The 23,332-nt window shown below is 41.6% G+C and overlaps 1 protein-coding gene across 2 annotated transcripts; it reads right to left on the reverse strand.

Moving 5' to 3' along the window:
- Positions 1-316: 316 nt before the first annotated feature.
- Positions 317-23,191, reverse strand: mrrf (mitochondrial ribosome recycling factor). 2 transcript variants are annotated; one of them, XM_007902815.1, is made up of 7 exons: positions 23,107-23,191; positions 18,233-18,441; positions 17,816-17,971; positions 14,291-14,409; positions 8,949-9,040; positions 3,846-4,005; positions 317-808 (listed from the first exon to the last, which is right to left on the reverse strand). In XM_007902815.1, the coding sequence occupies exons 2-7, from the start codon at positions 18,411-18,413 to the stop codon at positions 731-733; spliced, it is 786 nt and encodes a 261-aa protein (XP_007901006.1). In that variant the 5' UTR covers positions 18,414-18,441; positions 23,107-23,191; the 3' UTR covers positions 317-730. The 2 variants fall into 2 exon arrangements, with proteins under 2 accessions (XP_007901006.1, XP_042193722.1); XM_042337788.1 differs by having other exon boundaries at positions 23,151-23,183.
- Positions 23,192-23,332: the final 141 nt, after the last annotated feature.

Genomic DNA, 23,332 nt, shown 5'->3' on the forward strand with positions numbered 1-23,332 from the left:
GCAGGAGCCATGTCCTCATTCAGGGTGGAGAATCATGTGGAGTATAAATATAATATTATATATAAATATTGTCACGGACTAGTTGTCGAACACCTAGCCTGTTTCTGTGTTAGGTAAAAAGTGTAAAAAAAGATTCTATGAAAAATTGACAATATTCTTTTATGTCAACAGAAAAAAGATCTCCACGATCTTTGTGCAATTGTGAAAAATGCAATTGTCAAAACACATCTGGATATTTTGCTCGTTACACTCTGCTTCGCAAGCTCGACTGAATTTCATCTTATTGAAATGAAGAGGCATGTAGGCAGGATTGTTGTGTCCATTTTATTTGGAATAATTCTGACCCATGATCGGTGCACAATGTAAAATGCATTCAGTCCATTTGAAGCCCCAGCTATCTTCTAGTGGGTAAATTCACCATGTGATAATACTGAGACATGTAAAGCAGTAAGACGCTCTGGTTCCATCTCTGCAGTGGGATTGCTTTGCAAAGGCTCATCTCTAGTGCATAAGGAGGAAGGAAAACATCCGAGGCCATCAATCTTGGGCACAACCCAATAGCGCGCCTTGCTGTGGGTGTGCGTGTGTGGATTGAGTCTGGCTCGGTTGTGATGTCCCCGTTGGTCGAACAGCCTCCTCCTGCCCACTCTCGTTGGGTACATCAGTCTTGACGCAAGACTTACGAGAGGAGGGGAGGAGATGAAGGAGAAAAGCAGCGTCCCATCTTGGATCATCCTAACAGCTCTTTGGTTTTCGCCACCAGCTGTTTGTCCATGTCGGAGGCAATGTCGTCTGCCATTTGCTGAATCTGCAATAAGCGAGTTAGAAAGGGAATCGCCACACATCACTCCACTGGTTAACCCCTCATGCAGCTCATATGCATGCATCTATTACGCCACTGCATTCACCTTTTTAACCAATATTGCTAGTTCACAAATAAATGGCAATCTTCTACTTGAGCTGCAATGGCTTCCTGCTCACCTTCTTCACAAAGTATTCAACATCTAGAATGTTTTTCCAATAACACAAAGCTACGAAACTGGTTGCCTAACACATCACCTCGCTGGTCTCAAGACCCTCCTTTTCGACCGCACCTTCCCCACCCCCCACCCCTCTTGATCCCAACCTCCAGCTCGGGTCCAAATCCAAGCCTAGGGACGTTCTCCCGACGTGAAAGCCGATGTGTAAATGTAATTTGTCATCGTCATCATTAAAAAGCCTTGTTCTCTTTCTAATCTTGTGCACGTTTCAAAACTATCTCCTTTGGCTACAATGGTGACATTGATCCATTACCAAACATAGGAAGGATTCCAGTCAAAGAACCTCAATATATCCAACAGTCGACCATCAAGAGACAGTAGTTCAATTTGCAAGAGTATTTTTCTCATTCCAGCCACTTCCCCCTCATTGTTTATTCAAGAATACTCTCTCACTAAAAAGATAACTAGTAGCTGTCTAAATCCTATCTCTTTCTTATCTTGTCCCTCGGTGGACTGCGGTTACGGGTTTGAAAGAGATCGCCAACTATCCTTGTTGCGTTCCTGGTAATAAGCGATGTTTAAAAATAAATGATAGCGATTAAAGGGGAGGGGAAAAATGCCAACAGAAACACGAGAATGGGGAAGCACACATTTAGCCAGGGATAATACTGGGAACTCACACTAAATGATCACCAATTGCACCTCTGACAGAATAGCTTAATTCAAGCTGAAGAGTTTCATCTAGAGAAACACTCGCTTGACTTCTGATTGTCAGTCCAATACAGGGCTTCCATTTATCCGTAGCCAAGTTTTACTGGCCCGGCTCCAGCGATCCTTTATTTCTTAGCGAGACACATGTTGAAATCGCATTGCTTCTATGATTAAACGTACTTTCGTACAATTGTGCTTGAAGGTATAAAAATAACTGCAAAATGCGTTTGAAATTCGAGATGTGCCGTTGAGATTTTGCCAGTACATCTAGGCTGCGGCACTTAAATATGATGGAGTGGCTGATTCCCACACATTACATAACCATCCTCTCTGTCCTGATCCTATTTCAAATCAGGGTGAGCTACGAGATACAACTAAATGAGATGGAAGCTCTTCAGCCTTGAAAATTTCTCCTCGCAGGAGAACTCTTACAAGTATACAAAACAACAATCCTTGCATCTGATACGTCACCTAGAGCATCGAAATGTCTCAATAAAGCACTTCACGGGTAATTGATGGAAAGTGTAGTGACTGCGTATTTGTAGACAGCTGATGTGCTGTAAACAACAGAAAACATGAACCTAGAACAATAGTTTCAAGTACTCCCCAAAAGGTTGTCGAGGCTAAACTTAAGGCAGATCCTTACATCAAACTTTGGCTTCTATCCCGTAAAGATGTTTTATGTATAATCTTGTTTCGTTTTACATTTCGCCCACAAAATGCACAATCACTTTACAGTATATTCTGTGAAGCGTTTTGAGACGTCTCAAAAAAGTGATAAGGTATTATATTACAATCTCACAACAACATTTTGCTATTGCTGTTGTTGTCATCTCTCTTTATGTAGGCATTTGCCCTTTTAATGAATGCACAGGAGTTAATTATTTCCCAAATGCAAGCTGTTCCCTGTGAGCCACATAATCAGATAGTTCAGAAGCACAGTCTGCCAACCAAAGCCTGGCTTGCTCTTGTCCCAAATTGGTCCACTTTTCCAGCTTCTTACTTAGTGTGAGAGGCTGTCCCCAAAACTGTACCCTTCCTCTGTCCTGTACAATTTGGGAAACTCTTTCCTAACAGGTAAGCCCACCATATTCAAGCTACCAGCAATCATTAACAAGGAAGATACTGTAACCAGCAACTTTTAAATGAAGAAAAACAAAAACAAAAAGCCACAATCATGAGGAAGTAATTACAGGAATTCATGCGGGAGAGAGACTACATACAGTGAGCCACAACTGCATTTGACTGGAGTATCATTTACCATTCAATTAAGCCAGCAATGCCATGATAATTGTACCTTGCTTCATTTTACATTCGCTTAATCTTTGATCTACATTAAACCCACTGAAATGTCCAAATGAGCTTTTCTGTGAAGAATTCTGCTTGTCAGTAGTGGTTGGGTCAAGTGCTAACCCAGAAGGAGGGAGGAAGAGACAATCCGTTGCAGTTTTGCTCGGGATGTTTCTAAATTTCCTGGCAAGTTAGTGTCACAGCACGCCCGGAGAACGGGGATCAAGCTGTTAAACTACTGTTTATGGATGAAGACGACCGTTTGGTCATTTGATCTCATCCTTCCAGAACACCAGCTCATCAGCCTTTGTGAATCAAAGCATCAAAGCATCAGCACCCTGGTTCCAATGGGTAAGGTCAGGATTAGAACAATTTTGAATCTTTTAGTGTTGGGACAGTGATCAACAGTTCACCTATAAACACAGTCACCATACTCTGCAGAAGGTTTGTGAAGCGCTTTGAGATGTTCTTGAAGTTAAAGGTGTTATTGTCAAACACAAGAATTATTTTATCACAGCACTTCAACAACTCGCACTTATATAGGGCCTTTCACACAGGATGAATATCTCAAATCACTTCACAACGACGATAGGAAATCACCAGTATTGGTCCTGGCATTTTTTCAATATTTTAATTTTAAAGCCACAGTGGCATAGAATGGATCACTGATGATTATCATCTCTTGTTATTGCAAAGGGTGGGGGGGGGGGTGAGAGGAAAGAGTATGAGAATGTGATGAAAGATAAATGCTTAAAGAGGATTTTAAAGGCAGGGAGAGAGCGAGAGAGAGAGAGAGAGAGAGAGAGAGAGCTTGAAGCGAAGGCATTTGGGTTAATACTGGCTCATTATATCGGCTGTACTGACCTGTTTTTCTATTAGCCTGATTGTATCTTCAGAGACGAAGTCTTTGGTTTTTTTCACGCGGGTAATGGCATTTCCCCGTACTTTCCTTAGTGAATCCTTTGCCTTATTTGTGAGCTGTTTAGCGAGCTTCCCAAGGCTTTCCCTGTGCTCTCTGGTCACTCTGCAAAAAACAAACAGATTACACACATGTAGAAGGTGATAAAAGGCAAGACCCCTCCCCCAAAACCTGACGATATAAAGGATTCAAGGTTATATAATAACAACAATAATCCTTGCATTTGATATAGTACTTTATCACGTTGTTGAGATGTCTCAAAGCGCTTCACAGGACGTACTGTCAAGCGGAGTGACTGTGTATTTTGTGGGTGAAACTGCCTCGCAGCCTCACCCGTAGTTTTTAAAAAGAACTGTAAAAAAAATAATAACAAAGTGGGAAAAATTGTCGAAATGAGGCCTGCAGCATACACACCACCCGTCCTTTGGAAAGGATCACCCAGAAAGAAACGGTCACTAATTCACAACTACATGCTGATAAAGTGCAAATTGCTACCATTTGTTGTGTTAATCATATGGGATGAGGAGGAGGAGTTGCAAAGGGGCTTATTTTATTTATTATTTGGATTTTGCAGAAAGCAACCAGCTGTGTTCTCAACTGTGCTGCCGAGGAAAGAAGGCAGCTTTGATGCTAGCTGGTGCTGGAAAATGTTCCCTTTCAACCCCCACCGACCAGTGCTTAAAATCTCTAGCGCTCAATAAAACACTGGTCTTTAATGTGAGCGACTAACATTTGTGTTTTACATGCCACCCCCCACCCCACTCAAAATAATTTAGTCACTCAATCCACAACGGTTTGTGGGACCCTGCTCTGCGCAATTGGATTCACCCACAAAATACACAGTCACTACACTTTACAACGTAATAATCCTTTCGATGTAGCCCTTTTCACATCTTCTAGACATCTCAAAGCGCTTCACAGAATATACTATAAAGTGAATTGACTGTATATTTGTGGACAAAACACAGCAGCCAATTGCGCACAGCATCGTCCCACAACCAGTCATGAATTGGGTGACCAAATTATCATTGTTTCTTTTTGTTTGAGGGATTATTATCCGCAGATCGACTAACAACCATGTTCTTACTTACTGCTAGGTAAACAGAGGCATGTGGAGTAAGGAAACCTGCCCAACATTTCGCCCTGTCCGGGAATCAAACGCAGGTTTCTCGCTTGCGAGGCGAGTGCTCTGACCACTAATATATTCTGTGAAGTGCTTTGAGATATCTGTAAGACGTGATAGAACACTATATGAAATCCAAGGATTGTTATCCTTATTCAGTAAAGCATTTTGAGTCGTCACAGCGACGTGATGAGGCGCTCTATCAAATGCAAGGATTAATATATTATTACCTCTCGCATAAACTTGTCGGTCATTCAAAGCCTCAAACAATTACAACTTGTAAACCATGTACCTACACTCTACCACAGGGTTAGAGGAATCCTCAAAAGTTAATACTAAGCATGGCAATTATGTTTATGACTAATTTGATTTTTATTTGTTTCCTTTTAGCAAATCTATAATTTACACTCTTGTCTCCTCAGGCTGAAAGGAGGCATTTGTTGGAACTTGCCGTCTGAGGACTTTATGCATAATTTACTGTTTTTCCCTCTTTTAGGTCATCCTGTGTCAGACACCATTCCCTGTCCCAGACGCAAAGCAGACAAGCTAATTTTAGAAAGTGTGCGTGTGAATGAATTAGGGGTGACTCAACCTCCCGAGTAGCCCTCTCTCTCTCTCCCTCTCTCTCTGAAGCATTTGCGCTGGGATTATTCAGTGGAGTTTTGGTACCAAAAAGCTGCAGGAAAAAATCAATCTGCTTTAAACCCGAGCCAAAAAAGATTTCTTGTGCAATTCGAAAACAGCAGTGTTATGTAGCTCAATGCTAAGTTGTACCTGGATGCAACTGTAACTCTAGCATGACAAATTCATATACCCACTACTGTGCTGAAATGCTTGTGATAACAATGCTCTCCGTTGTGTGTTGTGCATGCATATATGACTATATATCCAACCCTTATTCAGTATAAAGTAAGAACCCAGTTGTTAGTCGATTGTCGGATCACTTTTTCGGGGGTAATCCCTTCAAAAAAAAATGTGGTCACTCAATCCACGACTGTTTGTGGGACACTGCTGTGCGCAATTGGCTGCTGTGTTTCGTCCCAAAATTTAGTCAATTCACTTTACAGTAAATCCTGTGAAACCCTTTGAGATGTCTCAACGACGGGATAAGGCGCTGTATCAAATTCAACGTTTATTATTATTATTATTTAGAATTTTGAACGTACGAAATTCTGTCCACACATTGTGAAGAAAATGATATATAGGTTGACACAGATTTCGTCTCTCACAGGGTTAATATTATTAAGCCATAGGAAAATTCAGCATTGAGCGCACAATCAGATTTCCTAAATGGCTGTGTTTTTTTGCATCTAAAACAAACATTACAAAATGTTTAAGAATTCAATTCAAATGTTGCTCGAGATAAAGCTGGCTTTGGTTCAATGACTTGCGCCCCCTCAGTTTTATTTTTCTTTGTAGGAATATTTTGAAATGGTAGCCAGGGCCGAGATCTAGATACAAACTTCATCTCGTAAAAAAATATATATCCCCATGTGTAGCGCAAACGTTTTAAAAAGGGCTGCAAGCCGGGTTTAAGACCTTGACATTTGCTCTGCATCTTCCGATGCTTTATTATGAGGACAACTTGGTGTGAATTACACATTCATTATAAAACAATCTCGCACAGTAATGGTAGCCCTGAAAGATGGTTCAAATTGACTCTGAACTTCGTCTGGTGTAATTACCAGCGGCCAACTGAAATTATGAAGCAGCAATTTGAATTTAAAATACAAATTTTCCTTGATAACTATGATTAGACTGTATCTAAAGTTCCCATTCTCTCCCTGGATCTGCAAACACTTGTTAGATTCCTATTTACATGAGTAACTAGCTTTGATTTGGCTAACAATAGGACGTATTATACACCATGTACTCGGCAACGCATGGATTAAAATGAAATGCTCTGATTGTAAATTGCTTTGCCTTTTTGCATATTAAGGCTGGAATAATGGATTTCTATATTTAACATACACTTTACATTTTTATCACAAGGGCATAAATATTCCTGTTGCAATTTTTTTTAGCAACATGAAAACACAAACATTTGCATTCTTCTTAAATACCTTGAAAAGTTTTTATTAATATTAAAAAAAGCAAGATTCGTTCTATTTAGTGTAGCTATGATTATTATTATTAATCAGGCCAGGACCCTCCTATTTTTAATGAACTGTCAAAATAATTCTTATGAAGACATCAGTACTCACTCAAATATATATTTGAAGGTAGTATTGCAGCCCCACAATTGAAAAGATATTAATCCCGTAAACATTGTTTATTTTATGTTAATATAGTCTGGTAAATCTACAAGATTTAGAGAAAGCATTTTGAGTTATTTTCTTACATGCAAAGCGCTATCTATATAAATGCAATGTGTTGGTTGTTATGTGTTTAAGAACATCAATTATAAAGGCACTTTATGTAACGAAAGGTGCAATAAAAAATATTTTCTACTCTTTCCTGTGGGTTTCCCTGGGCTGGGAGAGATCGTACAACAACAACAACAATTTACATTTATACAGCGGCCTACACACAGGAGAGCATCCCAGAGCGCTTGACGGTGGCAGACCACAACCAGGTACAATAGAGAGTGACAAGTGTCACATTTGATGTTCAAAGATATGCTCCCATTTATTTCCTGAGTAAGAAAAATGCAGGCCAACGAGAGAAATCCATAGCGAGGCCATTTCTGTGACTCCCATTTATTTTTAACAGCTCCTAACTTCAGAGTATGTCAACTAACATTGTGTAGTACAATCTGCACAAAACCGCAAGAGAATGACCAAAACTGAACAGGCCTTTTTGTTACCTCTACAAAGGAAAGATTTCAAGCCAAGTTAACACCCAATTAATCAACGCTATCACTGATGGGTTGCATCCAGAGAAGGTTTGGGCTAAAGTAGAATCAAGTCCTTTCAGACTCCGCAGAGAAACTGCAAACCAAGCCAGATCGTGCTAAGATAAGATAGAAGCTGATATCAAGGCCATGCCAAGCAATTATAGTGGATGACTTTTAAACATTCCATGTGTACATGTTCTGAACGGCAGAATGGCATTGCTACACACTTGCTGAGACTTAAGCGATCAGTAAACGAGATCACAGACCCAGAGTGAAAACTGCAGGTTTATCGAAAGGAAAATATATTTTAAAAAATCAAGTTCAGCATAAATATTTACTGTACTTAAAAAATTACCGTTTGAAAGAATCCCGAAGCCCTACAGAGCAGGATGTACAATAGTTATAATTAGTTTACTCCGTGAGCGTTTGAATTGCGAATTGTGGTTTGAGGACTTTTAAGCACTCTGAGATGTTATCCTACATAATAAATATAATAATAATCCTTGCATTTGATGTAGTGCCTCAACACATCGTTGAGACGTCTCAGAGCGCTTCCCAGAATATATTGTAAAGTAGATTGACTGTGTATTTTGGGGGTGAAACGTGGCAGCCAATTGCCCACTGCAGTGTCCCATAAACAGTGGTGGATTGAGTGACTGCATTTTTTTGAAGGGCACTCTGTAAATGCAAGGTGTTGATAGAAACTATCTGCACTTTGCAGGTGATGCCCTGATGCTGTCAACTAAGTGTTGCACTCAAGGAGATCCATTGTAAGCACGTGACAAAACCCTCACACTTAGTAAGACAGTGAAACACCAGCCCCTCGGCTTGAGCAACCTACGGAACCTCAACATTATCTGTCGTCACTTTATTTTCTGAGTAGCCCCATGCACCCTCCCACGCGCCCCTCCCACACACACACAAAACACTCTAAAAGCTCATTTAATTTTTAATACAGAAATTGCTCCCCCTTTCCAGCTAGCAGTTCAAAAAAAGCTTCAATTTTCAACCAGAAGTAGACATTCGCTGTAATGACAGTCAGCAGATAAGTATGTAGGAAACCTTAGACGTAACCTTTGAATTACTTACTTAGGGATTGGCACCCTGATCAGACTCCCATCCACTTCTGGGTTCAGGTTCATTCCACATTCCCTGATGGCCTTGGTGGCAGCCTCTGTCGCCTATGAACCAGATCAAAAGGTAAAAGGGCATTAGTGAAATAATTACTTACAGATGGCTGCTCCGTCTCCGTCCGGCTAATCTATTTGCCCAGAACATGGAAACATTTACCTCTTTCACCAAGAATATCAGGAAGTTATATTCAACCCAAGCAGCTTTGATCCCACTGTGAATTGCGAGCTGAGTCCACTTGCACACAAGAGGGATAAAATGTGGTATTGTGTAGTGGGGCGGGAGGGGGAGGGGGACAGAAAATAAAAGATCTGCCTCTTTGAATGCTTTTGGTGGTTTGAGACCAATCTATTTAGTAAAACCACAAACTAGTGCTTTCGGAGCAGTTTAAAACAAAAGGTAACAATCGTTATAGCAACAAATGCCAATTTGCTTCAACGATGCAAAATGGTGGTCTCGGATTCACACCAGCATGGTCAAGGCAAACATGAACCCATCTCCTACCCCCTTTGATCTTAAAGCACCTAATATACACAAGGCAACAGACAGCACAGTTAAATTACTCCAACTCTAATCGCATTGAGAATGGAATCAGGTTCAGCGAGGAGAGTAATAATAATCCTTGCATTTGATGTAGCGCCTTATCACGCCATTGAGACGTCTCAAAGTGCTTCACAGAATATGCTGCCAAATGAACCGACTGTGTATTTTGTAGGCAAAAGGATTCAAAATGTCAAACCCACCCATCTGAACACACACAGGGGGTTGTTGTTAGGAAATCTTTCTCTCTCTCCCCTTCTCTCTCTCTCTGGTGTGTGTTTATCTTTTAGAATAATCAGAAAAGTAAAGGGTAATGAACTAATAAGGGAGCAGGCGTGAAGGGCCAACTGGCCGACTCCTGAACCTGGGATAAAATAAACATAGTCTGTGGAGCTGATCAGAACTAACAGCCTTTCAATTTGCTTCTTTTATTTCTGTCAATATCAAATGTCTGGCAGACAGGAAAGTGCGGGTGGCATAGCGGAATGATGTCCTTCCAGCTAAAGGACCAATCTCATTGATGTCAGTGGAAACAGTTCTACATGTTGAAATCCAGCAATGAGGATCAGCAGTTGATAAGCAGAAAATAGCAAAATGAGTAACTACACTACTATTTGTTTTGCAAAAGAGGATGCCCTGGAGTTATTTCCAAACAGGATTCTAATCTTGGGATTCCGATGCTGGTTCTAAGGAGTTTGAGTTTCACACTTGTGGTTTCCAACATCCTCTAAAACCTCTCAATTAGATGATGACTTCCTTGCAATCACTGCCAGGTAGCCATTATTCTAGATTAAACTTTCAGAGATTGGCTCTCATAAATTACTTCCAGTTGAGTTGCTGTCGCTCTACATGTAGAGAGAAAAAAAGAAGTCGGCGGTAATCTCTTCAATCTATTCCCCAGTGTTATCAGCTATAAAAAGATACAAGAGAGAGAATAAAGCGAATAAGATAATAATAATCTTTGCATTTGATATAGCGCCTTATCACGTCTTCGAGGCGTCTCAAAGTGCTTCACAGTATATACTGTAAAATGGATTGACATTCGCAGGCAAAACACGGCAGCCAAGTGAGTACAGCTGTATAGCATCTTTTGCTGCTTAAATAGCACAGTGTTTAGCAATACAGATGGGGAAATGGCAATAGAGGGATTAAGCTTTACCAATAGTCATAACAACATTTAACTAACAGATGGCACATCATGCAAAACCTCCAACATGGAATCCATTCATCGTGACTTCTAAAATAAGTTGTGATTTGACAGTGAACCATCGGCAATCATCACTGACGATGCAGGTCTGTCCCTGTGCAAATGGGACTCTCACTTCAAATGGGAAATGCAAACATCAGGTCTTTAAAAGTACACAAGCCTGGTGTTTTGTTTCAGCTAACCGCGTCATTATTGCAACTGGAATCAGTTTTAATGTCCCATTTAGTTCTATGAAAATCAATCAACCTGCTGCAAAGATCACAGTTGCTCCTTTACAAAGAATGTCACTTATACAATGCCTTAGTACAATGTACTTCACGCAGACGACAGTGAGGAGTGAGGAGAGGAACATGAAATTAAGGTTGTTAAGCAAACGGACAGCTAAAGAGAGAGGATTATTGAGATGGTTTTCAAGGCAGGGGGTTGAAGCAAGGAGAAGGGATTGCAGGGAGGAAGAGAAATCCTGAGAGTGTTGGCATAGTGGACGAATGCTCCCCCCACACTGACAGGACGAGGGGAGTGAACACTCCCAGGTCAGAGTCAGAAAAGCAGAAAATTACCAGCTTCAACACAAACCCAGATTGCAGATGAATTCAAAAGAACTTTTAAACAACTTAAGCTCTAACGATCTTGAGTGGTCTGTTGGACCACCCTTAAGCCTTCAGTGTTACGAAGCCGACCACAAATTCAAGCTCTCTGACACCATTAAGAAACAGACCGCTGATTAGCGGGGGCTGCTCTCTGTCAATGGTAAGAGTGTTTTGAGAGTGGGAAGCACAAATTCTTTTTTCCGCTCGGAATCGTTCAGTTGGTGAGAATGAGGAATCCGTTCAGCTGTATATATGAGCTGTCTGTTTGAGGGCAGCGTTTACAGAATAGTGCGATCAAGAACGATTGAGGTTAGCAGTAAGTGGTGCAGAAATGCAGATGAAAACGGTTTAATGTCCTGAATGATATGTTTAATATTCCTACAGAGGGCGTTTGTGAGCTAGTTGTCAGAAGCCTTCAATGGAAACTAGTCGGAAATCTCAGGGGAACGATATTCCATAACCCAATAGTTTAATGCCATCGGTTAAACCAGTGTGGCAGCCCACGGGCTTGAGGATCAGGGCAAATGACCACACTATGCGCGATTGGCTGCCGCGTTTCGCCCACAAAAATACAGTCAATTCACTTTACAGTACATTCTGTGAAGCGCTTTGAGACGTCTCAAAGATGCGATAAGCGCTGTATCAACTGCGAGGATTATTATTGTTACAGTGAGGGAGGGTTTAAGATTTCATTTCTTTGTGAAGAAAAAAGCAAGACAAATTTAGCAAATATACAAACTGGCATCTTCAAGCACAACATCTCAATGGATTCATTCCAGCCCACTGCAGTGAGGGCCAGTGCCTCATCCCAGACATAAAATGTGATATGGTCGTAGTTTCAGAGTAAGTTGTGTTCAGGTCAGCAGCACCGATCGAACGTATCTCGAATTGCACCACAATGCACTCGATGTATTGGAATCCTCTGCTATGCTCTCTGTCGCCTCCCTCTTTTCTAATATTGTTCTTTCCAAAAGTTAACACCTGCAGTAGGTTGAGATGGGTCTTCTTGGGTATAATAATAATAATAATTTGGTCACTCAATCCACGACTACTTGTGGGACACTGTTGTGGGCAATTAGCTACCACGTTTCACCCACAAAATATATTTTTCAATCAGGCAACTCACTTTACAAAATATTCTGCGAAGCGCTTGAGACAGCTCGAAGATGTGATCAGAACTATATCAAATGCAAGGATTATTATTATTACGGCATAGTCAGCGCTGCTTCCTATTTAACCCACCAGGAGGTGGTCTTGAGCAAACCAAGAAAGGGTACCCAACAAGCCAAGTGTGAATGCCAGTGCTAAACTGAGATTTTAACTCCCGTAGCTGGGAGTGTATTGAATCTGTCGGGTTATATCCAATACTTTGAACTGGCTAACGGGTCTGAGAAATGTTTAACTTTTATAGTATATTTGGGAAAAAACCTGGACTGCAGACCTAGAGATCAATGTTCTTATGACAGGCTAGTTCCCTTTCACTCAAATCCAAAGGTAATAAGAAACATCAAGTTCCACATTCCTTTCCTGTGAAGAAAGGAACGTCGCTATTGCCTGTGTGACAAATGATCCAAAGGCAGACAGGAAAAGTGGTGATAAAACAAAGATAAAACCACCTCACTCCCTGCATTAACTCCATAACTATAACGCCTCACTTACTGCATTCTTTCGAGACAACAGCACAAAGTTTACTAGAGACTTCAAATATAAAATCTAAAGCATTTCAATGTTAACTGGCTAGACGTAATTATACTCTGTAAAAGGAAATGGAAAAGCCATATCTTTTTTCCTCGGCAGGGAATGAGATTTAACCCAATAGCGTAGAACACAGGAGTCCGCATACAAAATATAACATTTTACTTCAAACTAAATTTTGTCCCAGCACTGTACTGTTCTGCATGACAACTTGTCTGAGTTTTGGGGAACAAAAAAACAAGGAAAATAACCAGATTTCTCATTACTGCAATTGCTGATAATTCAAGTCAGAACATTTTTGTCTTTGGAACCACATTCATAACAACGAAGGACATTATCGGAAAAAGCAGAGTAACCTTTGCACAATTGTTGAGAAAACTCCTCTGTTTGTCGAGCAAACATACTCCTGAATGTGACAATACAGGCTGGAAGTGTGGCTCATTTCCTTCTCGTGAGAGATGCCCGGAATGTGTTTTTATCTTCGGACGCCAAAGAATTTTTAAAATGGGAGCACTTTACAACTTAAAGTAGTTTCACCCAATCCATCATCTTGTCACGCAGTAAAATAACAAGCTTGGTTGAAAGTGAGAAGTTCGGTTTTAACTGTATGACCCTTTGCTCTGGGCGCTGGTAATCTTTATATACAGTATGTCCGTACTTTGTCGCGAAATAAACTCTTCGCCGCGAATGGGGAAATCAACAGGAAACGATATTCAACAGCAGTCCATGAAACAACTTAAGAGAAACTCACTTAAGAGAGTACTTTGGGAAACATGAAGTACTTTTGTTCCAGGGAGTGGTAATAATCAACATCTTATAATTGAACCATTTTCGTGTCATAATAATAATCCTTGCATTTGATATAGCATCTTATCACGTCTTCGAGACGGCTCAAAACGCTTCAAAGACTGCACTGTAAAGTGTAGTGACTGTGTATTTCGTGGGCGAAACGTGGCAGTCACTTGCGCACAGCATTCTCCCAAAAGCGATCCGCCAATCGACTAGCAAGCGGGGTCCCACTTACTGCTAGGTAAACAGAGGCGTACATACATGCATCGCTTGTCACATAAACAACAACAACTTGCATTTGTATAGCACCCTTCATGCGGGGTAGCGTCCCAGAGCGCTTGACAGTGGCGGAGTCTGACCCCGAGCCAGGGGGAGAGGATCAGACTGTATGCATATCAAATATACAGACAGCACTGAGTAAAGATTAAATGTGCACATTCGTACATAAACACTCTACAGATTTGACCACATTCACTCACCTCTGGGGAACTGGCCATGTTTACGAGGATGAGTTGAGGCGACTTCAGAGAGATTTGCGCCAGTTGGTTTAATGGAAACTTTCCATCCTGAATGGTAACTGTTATATGATCTAATGCACCTAAAGAAAGATCCCATTTTAGTGTGTGATGACAGTACTTAACAAACAAGGAAATGCAAAAGCAAGTATACTTTGACACTTTTGTGATCAATAAACGTTCTTGTTTAAATCCGTTCCCCCCACACACCCCCACCCCCGACAACAAACAGTCCTTTCCTGTTCCAGTTTATCATTATTCTTATGATTCCATGACAGAATTCCCACATTTCTGACTTTACATAGCAATCAAACAGAAACCATGCATTTAGGTACTGTCTCCACTTGCCAGCCTCAACATAACATTCTGTTCCTATTCAGTAACGTGCAAGTGTTAAGGTTAAGACTGTTTATGAGACACTGATGTGTGCAACTCGCTGTTGCTTTTTGCCCACAAAATATGCAGTCAATTCACTTTACAGTATATTCTGTGAAGCGCTTTGAGGCGTCTTGAAAACGCGATAAACTGCTATATCAAATGGAAGGATTATTATTATTATTAAGTCCAGAATGAAATGCCTGCGAACCTGTGATTTTATAACTAAAAAATCTCACTCAATATAAAGGTGTAACAAAAAGAGAAGTTAATTTTTGAGATCAGTGTTTGTAAGACCCACATGTTTGTTCCACTACCAATGAAACAATGGCTCCAAATGATTTGAGTTCCGTGTTCTTAACGTTATATTAGAATCTCATGTTGTAGGGTTAAATTTCACTCTGGAAATAACAGTATGCAGCGATCCCTGGCAGTAACAGGGTGTCTGTCACTCCAAATCACAGGGACAATAACAACAACTTGCATTTATATGGCGTCCTTCATGAGGAGTAAGGTCCCGGAGCGCTTCACAGTCTGACAACGAGCCAAGAGGAGAGGGAGTGGGGAGGTGACTGTAAGCACGATCAGAAAGGAAGGTCTTTCGGGAGTCTGGTACCCTGGAGGTTTTGTGTCAATCTGGGGAATAGATCTCACTGGAGCTGTGGTCCACAGGTCAACACTTCCCACTCCTGTTGTGAATTGTGGTGTATTAGTCCCTAATGTCGTTCACTACAAGTGCCTAACCTCGACCACGCTGCCCTTCCACTTCCCTGCAGGGAGGTGGAAAGTGGTTTGATTGGCAGCAATTCACCAACTGGTGAACTCTCCTCGTGGGGGCTGGGATACAAGAGGCTGGTTGCTTTGTGCATCAAGGGAAACACACATGGCATGGCAGAAATTCAAAGTGGGAGGGGTTGCAAAGTGAACTGAAAGAGCTCGGTGACTCCCACACACACATACTCCCACCCCACACACACACACACACCCCACATACACACACTTCCTCACATATACCCCCCCCCCACACACACACACCCACCACACACACACACCCACACTCACTGCAGTTTAAAATGCAAAACCTTTTTCTTACTTGGGAGTTTCACGTTTGAATTTCTTCAATGACAGTGCAACAATAAGCTGCTTAAATGATCCAACACGAAAGCTGATAACTCTACATGTCTACATGCATCTGGTTATTGTAACTCCTCACCCTACCTCACCCCCCCACCCCACACACACACACAACTTTTTTTTCAAACCAATGCATTTGTGACAATTGCATTCTTCCTGCTCTGGGATGCTGTTACCTGTCAAGCTACATGGAAAAACAATTCATCACATCTGCAAACACTTCCACTAGACGGTTTTGACATCTGTCTCCCTGTAAAAGCCATTTTCAGGAAGTTATTAACAAAACTGGATTCTTCCTGGTCAAGGACCGTGGTAAAGAGAGGCTGTGGAAGGTCGTGCAGGGTCACCAAGGCTTTACAGATACACGCTGCCATGAATACAGGTACGTTAGCCCCAAAGCGTGGCCGTGAACTGCAAACATAATGCCCACGAAGGCAAGAACTGGTTCAAAAAAAATAACACGCGAGGCTGCTTGGTTCTCACACAATTCTTTTCTGAACACTGGTGCTCTGTGATGTTTCAGTATTGGAGGCACTTGATTGAATGCAAAGATTTTGTTTAACCCTTGAAATACTGAATGACATTTCAGACTTTGAAATTCAACNTTTTTTGGAATGGATAAACCTGTGTCAATTTCACACTGCTGTATCAAATCCACGGATGATTAATTATTATTATTATTATTCAGATTACCAAAGACCCCGATCTAATGACTATTTAAGGGATGTATTTGATTTTAGAAGAGAACAAATTCAGGGGAAGGAAGAGTGGAGGCGGGTGGGGAGTTAGGTTACGTTCTTCTTGAAAGACTCCAGAAAAGATAATCTTCTGAAATAGGTGAATTAGACAGAGTTTTGTTCAGCGGTAAAATTCTCTCCGAACGTGTAAAAGCAAAAACTTTGGGCACTTTTGGTTCAGAAACACAATGAAGGTTGCCCTCATAAGAATCATATGTGTCTTCTAACCCCACCCTACCTGCCCTCCACCCCTCCTGATCCCAGCCCCCAGCTCAGGTCCAAATCCCTGACTCTCCAACACCTTGGGACATCCTCCCGACTTGAAAGGCGCTGTGTAAATGTAATTTGTTGTCGTTGTTAAGAAACACTAAGGAGTTTTACTCACCCTTCTTGCTTTCTACTACTCAGTGTGAAAAAGCCCGGAACAGTTTTCACACAGCACAGCAGCACTAAACACAGCTCCACTATAAAAATACTGTCCTCACGTCAGATCAGCAAAAGAGTGGCCTGTTTTGCCAAACAATGTAAAACGATCCCTGTAGCAGTGGTTCATGCTTTAAGTGAGATACATAATGGGTGGCAGTGGTTTACAGGGTAATGCTACACCCAGGCTCAACTTGTTATTAAGAAAACAAATTTAGCTTTTGCACAATTTTGAATGAAAACAAATAAAGCCAAGGGTTGACTTCCTGCTGCACATAACGAAGGCGGAGATTACATGTGGTGTTTTGGCGAGAAGCAGCATTATGCGCCCACTGACATGTGCTGGTGGCTACTTTCGCTTTGGCAACACCGGCCTTCTCTCTGTGATGCTTTGTGAACCAATGTTAAGTGCTCTCTGGACGGTCGGATAACATAATACAGATTCTAAAATATACAATTTTATATTTTATACAAAATCTACAGTCAATTCATGCTACAGTATATTCTTTCAAGCGCTTTGAAACCTCTCAACAATGTGAGAAGGCGCTACATCAAATGCAAGGATTATTATTATTATTATAATTCTGCCTGTTCTTTTGAAGAAGGAAACTAGTGAGTGGTAAAAATGAGACTCTGGGTGACTTGTGGTGACGCACACACACGCACAGTCGAATGCCACAACAACAACTTGCATTTATATAGAACGTTTCACGGATCTCGGAGTGCTTAACAGTGCGGGAGGGAGCTTGACGTAGACCCAAGGAGAGAGGGGAGGTGACCCTGGGCATGGTTGAAGAGGATGCACGGTTGTAAAACACACCTGGTGAAGTTCTTATACTGAGATTCTTCCCGTAGTCATCTTGGAGTTTCTCTACGATTTGTAGCATTTCTTCTTTCAGTTCGTTGAGGTTGATGATGTCATCCACTAAAGCAGCGTTGATGTTGACTCGAGCTTGTGGCTGTCCTTTCCCTTTAGCTGTAAGTTATAATCAAAAGGCAGGTTGAAGCTAGAAACTAAGACGTGTAACCGAAGTGAAAACGAATACAAAATAAGCACCGGTACAAGTAACAGTATTATGAGTCGAAACACAACATTTTCGCCCACAAAATATACAGTCAATTCACTTTACAATATATCCTGTGAAGCGCTTTGAGATGTCTCGAAGTCGTGATAAGGAAAATGCAAGGAGGATAGACTGATCGAAAGAACGTGAGAAAGAGAGTAAAGAGGGCTTACCTTTGGTTTTCTTGGTAGCAAACTGCCGACTCTGTGGTGCTTGTAGAGCCCAGCACTGGCTACAGCTGGTCAGCAGCGCCAAAGGCCTTGCTCGTCTCACTGCTGGGAATTGCCCGAGAGCGGGCAGAGTGTTATAGAGAGCCGGCCACAGATGGCACAGCTGTCTCAGCCCAATCGACATAGTGCAGGAAGTTGCTTGGGTTTATCACCTAGGGATCAGTTCAAATACAATCACAAAAGATTAGTCAACCAATGGAAACATACGACTTTGTTCCTATCGTAAAGTACTTCACAAACTTTTCTAATTTGACTTATTTTAACAATAATAATCCTTGCCTTTGATGTGTGCTTTATCACGGTGAGACGTCTCAAAGTGTTTCACAGAATATGCTGTAAGGTCAAATGACTGTATATTTTGTGGGTGAAACGCAGCAGCCAATTGCCTTCCTTCTGATGAGACGTTTAAACCGAGGCCTTATTCGTCTATTCTTCAGGTGATGTTAAAGACCTCTGTGAAACTCTCGAAATGAGAATATTGTCCCGGCCAACAATATTCCGGATTAATTGGTTGTTTCACCCACCTCATGGCTGTTTGTGAGATATTGCTATATACAGAACGGCTGCCACATTTGGCTACAAAAAACAACCACTGCCATTGACGATAATTACTGGAAAACGTTTTCAGTATAAGACACAATAAAAATGCAAGCTCTTTAATTGTTCCTTCCTTCCGTAGAAAAGGATCAAGGCACAAACAGCCTGAAGATTCACAAGAACAAGCCTCTATTATGGCATAAATGTGTTTAATGGATTGGAACCACTTCATAAACAATATTGCAAACAATAAACCGGAGCTCAATCCCTACATTGAAAGAACTACTTCAAATGTGATATTAATGCATTTGAATAAAAGAGGCAAATTCCACTCACATCACTCCCCAATCAAGAAGCTCCATTTTAACCTCTGGAACCTGAATTTACATTTACTATGCACCGTGGCATTAAAAAAAGCCAAGTCTTAAATGAAAACCTTTATAAATTACTGCTTTCAATGCAGACGCAATCATGGGTAGAGTGTTTCAGAAACCAATGAGATGTACATGGTAATGTTTTTATAAGTAAATGGTTTATTCATTCATTTTGTGGTGGTGGGGGGAGCGAATTGATTCTGTGTGTCATTTCACTGACAAACACCACCAAGGCACCAGCTTTTAACAAATTGGGGTTTTAAATCTGTTTAGACATTTATTTTGAAAGAAAAACACTGAAATAAGAATAATAGCCTCGTCTGTAGGCCATTGGTGTTAAGAATTCAAAGAACATTAGAGATCCGAATTGCCAATGAAATCAACAATGGAACAGCTTTCAAATGTGGAGTCCTGTAGCTCAGTGATTAGACCACGTGCTTCACAAGCGAGAGACCTGGGTTTGATTCCTGGCAGGGTGAAATGTTGGGCAAGTTTTGTTGCTCCACACCCCTGTTTACCTAGTGGTAAGTACGAACCCGGTTGTTAGTCAATTTGCGGATTGCTTTTCTGGGGGTAATAATTCCTTCAAAAAAATAATAATAAATTGGTCGCTTCAATCCATGACTGTTTGTGTGACACTGCTCTGCACAATTAGTTGCCGTGTTTCGCCCACACAAATATACAATCAATTCACTTTACAGTATATTCTGTGAAGCGCTTTGAGACGTCTCAAAGACGTAATAAGGCGCTATATCAAATACCAGGTTTATTATTATTCAGCAACTGGATTCACAAAGGCATCTGTATTCTGTATTCATCGTATTCTGACTATTGGGTGATCGCAGGCTGTAAGACTGCACACTCTTATATATCTGAGTTGTTATTGGGTGCTATTTTCGCTTGGAAGTTAACATTTGATAGGTGATAACAACAATAATAATTCATTTGATATAACGCCTTATCACGTCGTTAAGACGTCCCAATGCGTTTAACAGAATATACTGCATAATGTATTGACTGACTGTATTTTGTGGGCGAAATAATAATGAAATAATGAATGCACCTTTGACAATTTCATGTGGGAGGATTTCTTACATTTCCTTTCCCTTTCCTTGAATTACTTGGGTGACATGACAGCCACAACTCTGACTTTGTCAGTAGGTCCAGTCAACATCCAGTCACCAGCCCAGCAATGGCAAAGCCAAGATCAGGAACTTATGCTTAGTAGTGTAGAAGGCTGGCAAAGCCAGAGTACCCTTCTCAGAAACTTGCCTCTGACCACTGTGTGTTTTCTCATCACAGCCAATGCAATTCCATTATAATAATGATAATAAAATCCTTGCATTTGATACAGCATCGTCAAAATGTCTCACTGCGCTTTACAGGAGTTTTGTAGGTAAAAGCACAGTACTTTTTCTTTCCATAAAAATGAAATTCAAAACTTGATATAATCTGTGTATCATTTGTCTTCAGTACGGCCTCTTCGATCAGCTCATTCTCTTTGTCCCGAAAGTTTGTCGTCTTCTATGAACGCAGGCACCTCCCCTCCTCTTGTTTGGTACAGTATTTCCAGTGATGTTGCCCTGTGGCCAGGGGCTGCTGTACTCTTACCCGTGCTTCTTTTACGCTGCTGGAGCGAATTGACATTGCTTTCAGCAGTAAAGAGATTCCAAGCAGGAAACCCGATTTTTACTTGCTCTCTCTCCAGGGGATTGAGGAGAACTGGAGCTCCACTAACTGGGGCCAAAAGTTGGATAGATTTTTCAAGTTATTAAAGATTTGGAGTATGATCAGCTCTTTAATAACATTAAAAGACCTGAGGGAGACCCAGAAATTTTAAACTTAATTTACGTTTTAAAAGTAACAACTTGCATTTATATAATGCCTTTCACATGAAAGATCACATTTGAAATAGTTAACAATGTGCCTTTGTGACAGCGGGCAAGAAGTTAAAAGGATTTAGGGAAGGCTGAAGCCAATTTTAACGCAGGAAGACGCCGCACATTATTCTGGAAGTGAATTGGCAATTCCACTACTCTTTCTTGTATACTTTCTGGAAGCTGGCTCAAAACCAGAACCAATTGTGACCTAGGAGCAAATCACCTTCCTCCAACATAAGTAGATGTATGGAGATTGAACATGAAAGCTAATAATCTTTTTATTTGATTTAGGCCTTATTATACTGGAACATCTCAAAGCGCTTCACAGAATTTTCTGGAAAGTACACAAGTAAGAAAGAAGCAAACCGATTTTTTCAGGAAACTGTTTCAGGGGACGATCTGTAACATGACTGAGGCTGTGCAGTGGATCTGTTGCTCTTCTTTAATGAGATAACTGGCTGTATTAAATGCATTTATAACCCATCATCTTGGTACAAGCTATAGCAGGCAACGGGACAAGAAAAGTAACCTGACTTTAATGCTTTAAGCCCTATAGCAATTATACAATTTTTTCCATTTCCCACAAAAGCTGTCGCTATGACCTTCAAGTGCAATTACCTATTTAGTGCAGTTATACTATGGGTCTGCAAGAATTTGGATTCAGACTGGCCAAAATCATTATACGTTGGCCCTTAAGGGAGATTTTCATTCCCCAAAAATATATATGGACTTAGTCCCAAATCCAACAGGTCAAAGGGCACTGCTCCAGCCCACCACATAACCAAATATCATCATGATGTGAAGAAGCTGCAACTCCTGAAGGAATGAGTGCGAGGGCAGTTTTGCCAGATCCCACAATCTCAATTTTTAAACGTACTTGTGTTCTTTGCCAAGTGGTACATATTTAGAATTATCAAATAAGCTGAAATCTGCCAACATTTATTTGACAAGAGGCAAAAAGCAACCCCTTGGATTTGATTTCTTTTGAACATCAATACTAAGTACTTTACCACTCTAACCTGCACAATTTAAACCGCTGATTTATTACATCTCACGCAGTGCCTATAATATCAAAACATCTGAAAAGCATTTTTAGAAGTGTAGTGAGAGGCCATTTGTGGGCAAACACGGTAGCCATGCATGCACAGCAAAGTGCTGCAAACAGCCATGAAATGAAGCAAGGAAAGGAAACGTGGAGAAACTCTATTCAGCGTACAAAATAGTTTTTCAGCTGCTTCGAGCCATCTCCATAACGTGATAAGACACCTCGAGACGTCCTACGAGTGTAATTTTGTTGTTGTAGATCATATGCACAAGTGTTGATGATTACATTAATTCACAATACATCCACAATGGGGCCAAATATTTCATCTCATCTCTTTCCCACCTCCTCTCTCTCTGACACACACACTCCCTCCTTCCCCCTTATTCCTCTCTCTCTGACACACACACTCCCCCTTATTCCTCTCTCTGACACACACTCTCCCTCCTTCCCCCTTATTCCTCTCTCTGACACACACACTCCCTCCTTCCCCCTTATTCCTCTCTCTCACACACACTCCCTCCTTCCCCCTTATTCCTCTCTCTCTGACGCACACTCTCCCTCCTTCCCCCTTATTCCTCTCTCTCTGACACACACACTCCCTCCTTCCCCCTTATTCCTCTCTCTCACACACACTCCCTCCTCCCCCTTATTCCTCTCTCTGACGCACACTCTCCCTCCTTCCCCCTTATTCCTCTCTCTCTGACACACACACTCCCTCCTTCCCCTTTATTCCTCTCTCTCTCACACACACTCTCTCTCTCTCTCTTCTGTTCAGTTTATCCCCAGGTTTCTGGACCTGGGGCAGCAATGGCCCTGAAGGACATGTGCAATGGTGGGGGAGGGGGGAGGGGGGGTTTGAAGGAGACATTTAACGAGCCCTTCAGCTGAACGACATCTTCTGATTCTCTCTCTCTCTCCCTCTCCCTCGCCTCCGGGCCGTCTTATTCACGTTAAACCGAACGACCGCAGCGTTTGACTTGCCTGCGAGCGGCCGGTAACAGACAGACTCTCGACACCGGGTTCACCTTTGCTCCCGCGCCGCCTTCTCCCCGCCTCCACGACATCCGGCTGCGCGCGCAGAGGGGGGAACGCGACTCGACGCGAGAGAAACTACAATACCCAGCGTGCTTTCGCGCCGCCGCCCCCCCCTCCCTGCGGGGGGGGAGGGGAGGGGGTGGAGCGGCACTCTGGGTAATGCAGTTCTTGT

The sequence above is a fragment of the Callorhinchus milii genome, unplaced genomic scaffold (genome assembly GCF_018977255.1).
Source record: "Callorhinchus milii isolate IMCB2004 unplaced genomic scaffold, IMCB_Cmil_1.0 Scaffold8, whole genome shotgun sequence".
NCBI classification, from domain to species: Eukaryota; Metazoa; Chordata; class Chondrichthyes; order Chimaeriformes; family Callorhinchidae; genus Callorhinchus; species Callorhinchus milii.

What these genes read in the sequence shown, in the direction of transcription:
- mrrf (XM_007902815.1), bottom strand. Translation starts at nt 18,413, where the DNA reads ATGTCGATTGGGCTGAGACAGCTGTGCCATCTGTGGCCGGCTCTCTAT. An exon ending in TGCTACCAAGAAAACCAAAG is followed by an intron (nt 17,972 to 18,232) that starts GTAAGCCCTCTT and finishes TATAACTTACAG; the next exon opens with CTAAAGGGAAAGGACAGCCA. An exon ending in CAGTATAAGAACTTCACCAG is followed by an intron (nt 14,410 to 17,815) that starts GTGTGTTTTACA and finishes ATCTTTCTTTAG; the next exon opens with GTGCATTAGATCATATAACA.